General features: G+C 38.0%; 1 protein-coding gene across 4 annotated transcripts in view; it reads left to right on the top strand.

Moving 5' to 3' along the window:
• Nucleotides 1-550: 550 nt before the first annotated feature.
• Nucleotides 551-9,416, top strand: part of LOC106768539 (negative regulator of systemic acquired resistance SNI1) — a 21,064-nt gene continuing 12,198 nt past the window's right edge. For 2 of the 4 annotated variants that reach the window (XM_022783211.1, XM_022783212.1), the window contains exons 1-8: nt 551-853; nt 1,113-1,179; nt 1,336-1,429; nt 1,533-1,601; nt 1,697-1,780; nt 6,910-6,981; nt 7,250-7,319; nt 7,396-7,445. In XM_022783211.1, the coding sequence (XP_022638932.1) occupies nt 739-853; nt 1,113-1,179; nt 1,336-1,429; nt 1,533-1,601; nt 1,697-1,780; nt 6,910-6,981; nt 7,250-7,319; nt 7,396-7,445 (621 nt within the window). In that variant the 5' untranslated portion in view covers nt 551-738. The remainder of the gene's footprint in view (nt 854-1,112; nt 1,180-1,335; nt 1,430-1,532; nt 1,602-1,696; nt 1,781-6,909; nt 6,982-7,249; nt 7,320-7,395; nt 7,446-9,416) is intronic. The other 2 variants (XM_014653746.2, XM_022783210.1) reach the window with 2 other exon arrangements.

The following is a 9,416-nucleotide window of genomic DNA, read 5'->3' on the forward strand; positions in this document are numbered from 1 at the left end:
GAAAGTATTACTAATCTCGACTCGAAAAGGATCGCTGGTTAAAGGTTGGATACAACACCACCAACGCAATGCAGAGATATAATAATTCAAGCGCAAATTCTTACAGGAGAAATCGATATCTCAATTATCACTTGAAATACAAGAAAAATGGGAGAAAGAATTTCTAAAAAAATAAAGCAAAGAATTCCTGAGAAGAAAGCGTAAAGATGAAAGCATGAAGATAAAATAAAGAATAAATAAGTTATGTGGGGTGGGAGAATAAAATCATAAAATTTTATTTCTAAATATAAATTTTTGCTAAAGGATAAAATTGAAATAAAAAAATAGAACAAAGGATAAAAATGAAATGAGGGGTGGGGGATGGAATTGGGGAGGTACAGGGAGTAACTTTTTTGTTTGGTCAAGGGTATTCCTAGCCCAAACCAGAGCCCCGTGGAACACAGAAGCGCGCCACGTGCTTTCAGGAGCCACTTATAATAGAAAATCATTGAAAACTACCCCTGCACTTTTTTTTTCAAATAATTTTATTAAAATGACCCACTTATATTCATGCGGTTCCCTCTTGTGAGAACGGTTAGTCGATTACTCTACACCCAGTCGCGTCTCTTGTGCTTCTTCTTTTCTTTCACTCTCAAACCCTTCTTCTTTTCTTCTTCTTCTACATCGGTACGCTTTTTCTATTTGCTTCTCTCTCATCATCGCTTCCTTGTGGTGAAGGAGAAATTGGTAGGAGCGGAGATGCTGAACCCTAGCTATGGTGAAAGATGGAACAGAACAGTGATTGATGATAACATGTTGGCCATGTTTGATGCCTCCGAAACTAAGGATCCTCACCAAGATACCCTCGATGACCGTACGAAAAACCACTTCTTTGTCTTTTTTCATTAATTATTGTTAGGTTTGGTTTTTCTCCCCATTTTCACTTGAGCTTTCCACCACGTTCGTGCCCACAAGGAAAATCGATGTGCTTTAGCTAATTGGACTTTGGGGCGACAGAAATTCGAACTATAGTACAATTTGGTTTGGGTTTCTTTCGAAATACAAAAATCTATACAACTTTAAATGACCAAAAAGAGTTATTTTTTGCTTTGTTCTATGGTTCATGTGTTCAGGAATTGCTTTTCTTGACGTTGTTCGCGCATCTTCAATTGGACCCGAATATGGAAAACCACCCACTTCGTAAGTGTTTTTATATCAATAAGTGAACTCCTAAAACTGTTATACCCCCTTTTCAGTTCTTTTCCACGATCATGGTTTTCTCCGTAGGTAGGTTTTGTTTTGGGAGAGTAAATTGCATTTTGTGTCTAATATTTTTCACTGAGGTTTAATCTCCAGAAAAATTTTTGGGGCAGTCTTCCACATGCTGAGGACAGGGAATTCGCTAGAAATTATTGTCAGAAGTTATAAGCTTCTGGTAGATTTAGACAAGGTATTTGAATGCAACTTGAGACATGACATTCTATCTCGGAATTCATAGGCCCTGATTGTAACTGACACCCCTTTACATGTCTATGGCTTCTTTTTGGGTTTAGCACTTTCCTCGTGTGTATTTATCCCAATCGTCTTCTAACTCTCCATCGAAATTGGTTGTGGCTAAAGAGGTACACATAAATATAAGCCATCTCAGTATGTTAATTTGTTCTATTCTGGGTTAGTTAGTTGAACTTATTTGCAAATATGAAATATTATTTGTCAGGCTTGGTCTCCATTTATTAATTGCCTGGATAATGGCACTGCTGAAGCAGGTGACAAAGAGTCTAGTGGACCCCTTGACCCCTCTGTGAGCTTATTTCTTCTGTATTTTCCCCTGCAGTTTTTAGTTCTTTCATTTAATTGTAACAATTTCTTCTGTCATTATTGCATTTTTTTTTCTATCCTTATGTGAGCTAAACTAAAATAATAAAAGTATTTATTAACTTCTTTTGGCGAATTTATTGCTCCAATGCATTTAAAAAATTTTAAAGTGCAATATAGAATTACTTATTTTTCCAAACATTTTCTCTTTATCTCGTAGTTTTTATAGTATTTTTATGTCGTTCCTTTTTTATTGTTACAAAATTTGTGATAATCTATGCAGGGCTTGCTTGTGTGATTGCTATAGTTGAACTGTATAGCTTTAATTTATTCTATAACTATTCCTCTCTTTGTCTACAAAATTCCAATTTCCAAACAGTTTCTCAAAACATTTCTCTGAAATTTCTTCGCACACGGTGAAATGTACCAGTAATATAGGAGATCACTTATGTTCACCTTTTACATATTTTTTAGAAATTCATTCTATTATAGAGTTATCCAGTTCTGTGACTTCTCTTAGGTATCTAAGTATGAAACCTAACCAGAACAACCTCTCACACACTCATAATATGGAACAGAACAATGAACGAATGATAATGAACGAATGAATTTCTCTTATTGACGGTAATAGAATTCTGGATGGTAATAGAATTCTCTAAACAAAGGATAGTTGGGAGCATAACCTCCCTACTATGGGAGCATAACTTCCCTCACAGGACTGTAGCTGCAGTCGCCTGTCAACAACTCAATAATCACAAAAACATAACCCTAACAATAGACTCTAGCTCTATTTATATTAATTATTTCCTGCCCATCTTATACTGAATATTTTTCTAGAATATATCTTTATTTAATATAAATATCTGAATATTTTCCTAGAATATATTTTTATTTACTATAAATATCTTATACGGAATATTTTCCCTAGAATATATCTTTATTTACTACAAATATTTCCCGCTCATCTTCACCGCTACCAGTAACTCTTCAATCGATCGACTCCAGTTCTTCACCTTCATCGCTTTCTACTGTTTGGCTCGAGCCCTCACCGCCTTCAGCCATTCGGCTCGATGCCTTCCACCGTTCGGCTTGACCTCTCCCTGTCTTCTACCGTTCGGCTCGACCTCTCCACGCCTTCTACTGTTCGGTGCCCTTCTTCTTCTCTCATACATGTTCGGCTCGACCTCTACCCACCTTCTACTGTTCGGTTCGACCTCTCCCTGCCTTCCACCGTTCGGCTCGACCTCTCCATGCCTTCTATCGTTCAGTGCCCTTCTTCATCTCTCATATTGTTAGGTTACTTTATACGAGTAACCTAAATCTTTGCTCTCTTCTCACTCAAACACTCGAACAATAGAATTGAAAGTATGTATGTATTATTGGTCTTGTAAAGTATAGAAAATTACAAGTGTAATCTTCCCCAAGGAAGCCTATCTTCCTCCACTAGCAAACATGCCCAGTCTATACTCAAAAGAAATAACCTAATTGAATAGAGTTGCAGGAAGACTATTTATGATATCTCATACCCACGCCCTTTCCTAATAGGAAAAACATTCAACTTCTAACTCGCTACCATTCGGTATTACTATACTCATACTGTACGCTATTACTATACTTATACCGTTCGATATTACTATACTCATACCGTTCGGTATTTACTCATACCGTTCAGCTTGAACTTCCTTCTCTTCAGCTACCGTGCCTTTCTCCTCTTCATCTACTGTTCGGTATTACCCTACTCGTACCGTTCGACTTGAACTCCCTTCTCTTCTTTAGCTATCGTGCCCTCCTCCTCTTCAGCTACCGTTCAGCTTGAACTCCCGTCTCCTCTTCAGCTACCGTGCGGCCTTTACTTCCCTCCTTCCTTCCTACTACTGTTCGGTCTATACTTCCCTCCTCGCTTCTATCTATCGTTTGACCTCTACTTCCCTCCTTCCTTCCTTCTACAGTTCGGTATTAGGTTAATTCCCTCTTTTATTCTTAACATTACCTACCCCTCAAAATCAACCTTGTCCTCAAGGTTGAAGTCAGGGAACTGTCCCCAATTCAAGTCTGGAGGCTTGGGTGGTGGCAAATCCTCTTCCAATTTCTTCCATTCTTCTTGGATTCTATTAACTTCCAACATTCTGGTCAACTCTTTTCTAAAATCCTACTCCATCTTCATGCTCAGCTGCCACCAATCTACTTTAATTTCTCTCAGGGATGCCAACTAGGTAACTCCTAATATCACATCCTCACCTCCCAGACCAAAGAGATAAAGTTTATCTCTAATTTCTAATCCCTTCACCTCAACAATATATTCATTTCCATTGATCACTATGTCAATTTTGCGAATAGACTCATCATCGCACCCCAACAGTATTGGTATGCTCTTGGCAGGTTAGTTCACCAGCAAAAAAACAAATAGTTGTTAATCGGTCTCTCTAATATATCATAGTCTTCTCCTGAGGTTCCAACCACAACATAATAATAAGCCCTATAGCTAAAGAGATCTTTACCCTAATCAGTCACCATATAGGCAACAGGATCTGGAACTGAATCCTGCCCAAAAAAATTTTGGAGAACCTTTAATGCATGTTTGACCTGATCAGAAGAGATCCAGCTTTGACCATCTATGGCGGCCTTACCAACCCGTAATGCAATAAGGACAGAAGCCCCAACTGTTCTCCTGACATTCCAAAATCTAAATCAGTGACCTCTACTGTTTCTCTCCTCAGTTGTTGCTCCAAGGTAGTCCATAGTATCATCCCAAGGTACACTAGGACATTCCAAAATCACTTTATTCAAAGCTTCATAATTAAGACGAACAAAATAACATTTCCACTATGGCAAAGGTGGGTAGAACTGTATAGTTTCAGCCTTCCAATAGCCTAGTAGAACAGTAACAAGAACAATATCACCAGAGAACTCATTGCCACTTGCGATAGAAACTTTGACTTTATAACTTTGATCAGGCTCCTTGATGCCATATGACACATTTATTACAATGTGGTTCAAGGGAATTGTAATTCCTTCAATAACGGAACTGTAACCCCCTTTAATCATACAATGATCTCCTCCAAAACCTCCATACACAACATCTTGATTCCAGTAGGGAAGAGAGAAACCATTAATTGAAGCAGTACAACCATCGTAATCCTCCTCTCCCGAGGGCTTAAACTCTCCTCATCAAGCTTTTTTTCCACAGAACTGTCCCTTTTGGAATCGAATGTTCTATGCGGAAACTTTTCATTCTGTCACTATGTCATAAAGAAGGCAATCACTGTTCAACACTATCAGCTCAAGGCCCAACTGAGCACAACTCGACGAGGACGAATCTGGTCTTCGCTCTGTGGCCACATCAGCCTCAACAATAATCATAATGCTAGTTCCAAGATCGACATCGGCATAAGTGAGGAGTGATCTGTTTTTCCTGATGCTTGCGGCACCAGGATTTCAAGCTCCTGGATGTCCTCACGCTCCCCCGCACCACTGCCAGCTCCTCAACAATGGTGTCCCGATTTAGCCCACCAAACCTCTGCTTCAGAGTGTCAGTGAACATCTTTCAAGTCGGATGCCTGGTTTTCTTCCGCCAGAAGTGGAACCAATAGCTCGCCAAACCTCCTTCCATGCATCTATAGACGAGCTTTATCTTCTCCTTCGTCACGCTTGGAGATCGATAAATTTCTCTGCCTGTGTGATCCAGCCCATGGGGTCCATTCCTTCAAATGTAGGTAGTTCAATGCGCTTCCTCCAATTGCATCGAACTTCTCTGTTTTCTTCCGATTCAGTCGTCGTCCAGTCTTGACAAAATAATGTCTTCCTTCAGAGCTTCGATCTCGGTTCCTGGCGTGTCGTTCAAAAGATTGTCGGAACTCGAGAGTCATCGATCGCACCTCCACCGTCAATTCCTCCATTGTTGACTCCATCGCTGTCATTCATCCCTCCATTCTTCCTTCTAGTGCGTTTAATTTTCCCTCCATTCTTCTTCGCTACCATTCCTCCGCGTTAGCTCTTCTTCCTTCTGAAACAAATTCGGCAGGTCGGACCAATTGTTAGGTTACTTTATATGAGTAACCTAAATCACCTAAATCTATGCTCTCTTCTCACTCAAACACTCAAACAATAGAATTGATAGTATGTATGTATGTATTATTGATTCTATAAAGTATAGAAAATTACAAATGTAATCTTCCCCAAGGAAGCCTATCTTCCTTCACTGGCAAACATGCCCAGTCTATACTCAAAAGAAATAACCTAATTGAATAGAGTTACTGGAAGACTATTTATAGTATCTTATACCCACGCCCTTTCCTAATAGGAAAAACATTCAACTTCTAACTTGCTACCATCCGGTATTACTATACTCATACCGTTCAGCTTGAACTTCCTTCTCTTAAGCTATTGTGCCTTTCTCCTCTTCATCCACCATTCTGTATTACCCTACTCTTACCGTTTGGCTTGAACTCCCTTCTCCTCTTCAGCTATTGTGCCCTCCTCCTCTTCAGCTGCCGTTCAGTTACTCTACTCATACCGTTCGACATGAACTCCCTTCTCCTCTTAACCTACCGTGCGACCTTTACTTCCCTCCTTCTTTCCTGCGACGGTTCGGTCTATACTTCCCTCCTCCCTTCTATCTACCGTTCGGCCTCTACTTCCCTCCTTCCTTCCTTCTACCATTTAGTATTAGGTTAGTTCGGTATTAGGTTAATTTCCTCCTTTATTCCTAACACATATACGTACTGCTCGACCTTTCCCCGCCTTCCACCGTTTGGTGCCCTCCTTCTCTCATATACTTCCTTCTTTTCTTGTATACCTTCCAACCCCTAACATCATGTCCTATCAACTTCACTCTAGGTAATCAATATTAACTTTTATTTTGTTGCATAATATAAGAAATATTAACTTTTATTTTGTTGCATAATATAAGAAAGGACGGACTCACATTTTCAACCGGAGTTTTATGATTGATAAAAAAGGCACTGCAGTTCACTGAAGTATATATATTTTTAAGTTTATATAATTTTGTTTATAAAATTAAGCATTAACTAGGTTCTCTCAGATGTATTTCTGTTAAATTTCATTTTGATATTGAATTCTTACCCATTTTGTTCTTTTTGTTTTCCACCTACTTAGAGCTTTCAGCTACTGATTGAAGATGTTGCTGAAATAATATCTGGGACCAAATTGCAAGCAGCGAACGTGGAGGTTAGTTCACCAATGTTGTAATTCCTATCTAGAATTTTGTGTATGCTTGTTATAGATTTATCTCTTGAGAGTAGATACAATCTTTTTGGGGTTAATTTTGTTTACCCTGGTTTGTATGTGTGTTTTTTGCTACAAGTGTTGTAAAGAAATGCAAACTCTTTCTGTTACTCTGTCTTTGTAGCAGAGTAGGTGTTGTGTTAGGATCTTGGTTTCTTGGTTCCTAACAAGGTGGATGGGTGTTTAATATATTTGCATAATCTTGCTGCAGCCCTTGAGGAAAATGTTACTCTTCCAGTACCTTGTCATTGTTTTTGAGGATGATTTTTTACCTCGCAACGGTAATGTATGAAGTTAAACTCATATCTGCAATCACCATGCCTTAGCAAAATACTTATTCTATCTATTTCGTTGCAGCATCCACGACATGGAACATGCAAAGGGAGTCTTTGCTTAGCCTGCTATTGGTATTTGTTTTTAAACCAAAACTATATTGATCATATTGTGCAAAAGAAGATTTTTTGTGTAACCAATCAGCAATTCAACATATTGATTATGAAAATTATTAGATATATTATCTTTATCTTATTTTTATCTTTTATCTTTAGTTAGTTTGATATTATTTCCTATTATTATTTTGAACTTAGTTCATATTTTTTTTTATTATAAATAGAATACCCTACGTCTATATTCAACATATGAAAGATTAATCTCATACATAGTTTTCATTATACTCGACATGATATTAGAGTTAGGTTAGAGCCTATCCTAGTGAGATTTGTTTTTTGTTGGGCATACTGTTTCACCCATTATCGAACCATCCACTAATGTTTAGTCTTACTCACGAGATATATATACTTCAATATGAGAGGGTGTGTTGGAAGTCTCACGTCTCACATTAACTATAAATAAGACTAATTTAGAATATATATATATATATATATATATATATATATATATATATATATATATATACACACACACACACACACACACGTGCGCACACACACACATATATATACATGGGTACAAACCTCATCTTATGTGGGGTTGAATTAGGTTTAAAGTTCACTTATTAACATGGTATTTAAGGTTCGCTTTAGGAAAAAAAGTTGTCACCTTTGCCACTACACACACTGCCGATAGCAACAGGTGTGTTTACCGTTGCTGCCAGTGTCGCTATCATCTACCACTACCATTACCACTGTGGAGTTCCAATTTTGACTAGTGACAAATGATTTTGATTGTCTCGGTTGGCCGCCCTAAGAACTTCGTCTTTCAACAGCTATGTTTGAGTATCTGAGTCCTGCTCTCCTAATTTCAATTTTTTACAGTATCTTTTTCACTGTTGTCCATTATTTGCTACCTTTGTCCATCGATGTTCCCCATGGGGGAGAGTTTGTTTCTAGGTGCTATGATGAATAAAGGAAACCATTCTTTTAAAGAGTTAGATCTTCCACCTGTCTGTCATTAGCGCGTCGTCATGAATGGGAGTCTTTTTCTATCTAATCCCTATAGTTTATTGTTGTCTACTATGAAATAGTGGAGAAGATTAGGAGAAATCTCCCTTATGTGTTTAGCATACACATAGGGTAGTTTGTTTATAATGTAAGATATAGGCTAATGTCCTAAATATAGAATGGGCTGAGCCCAATTAACATAAACACACAAAATAACATCTAACACTCCCCTCAAGCTAGAGCATATAAATCATATGTTCCAAGTTTGTTACAAAGATAGTCAATTATAGGTCCTCGCAAGGACTTAGTGAATATGTCTGGTAATTGGTAACTTGAGTTAACAAACTCAGTCATGATATCTCCGGATATGATTTTTTCTCTAATAAAATGACAATNANNNTCATGTGAGTGACATCTCTAAATTTCAATTCACTAAGTGTCATGTGAGTGTCATGTGAGTGTCATGGAAGACAGGGTTAGAGCTAATATGAAGAGTAGCTTGATTATCACATATAAGTGTCATGTGAGTGACATCTCTAAATTTCAATTCACTAAGTAATTGTTTAAGCCACAGTAGCTGATGCCATAGCTCTATATTCTGCTTCTGTGCTGGATCTTGTCACAATACTTTGCTTCTTACTTTTCCAAGATACCAGGTTGTCACCAATAGAGACACAATATCCAGAAGTAGACCTCTTATTAGAAGGGGAACTAGCCCAGTCAGCATCTGAGTAGCAAACGATTTTTGTATCGTTGTTAGGACCATGATAAGAACCAACAATGTAATCAACTCAATAGTAAGAAGAAATAAGAAGTATATTTGGGAAATTTGATCTGATCAACGTGAATCAAGACCTATATTGTTATTCTATTCAGAAAATATCAGAAGGATAAAGAAATCCCAACAAACTAGTCCATTCCATAGCCCTCCCCCCCTCTCTCTCACTTTCCCCCTCCACTATAAACATTTTCCCTTGT

This window comes from Vigna radiata, chromosome 7, assembly GCF_000741045.1.
Source record: "Vigna radiata var. radiata cultivar VC1973A chromosome 7, Vradiata_ver6, whole genome shotgun sequence".
Classification (NCBI taxonomy): domain Eukaryota; kingdom Viridiplantae; phylum Streptophyta; class Magnoliopsida; order Fabales; family Fabaceae; genus Vigna; species Vigna radiata.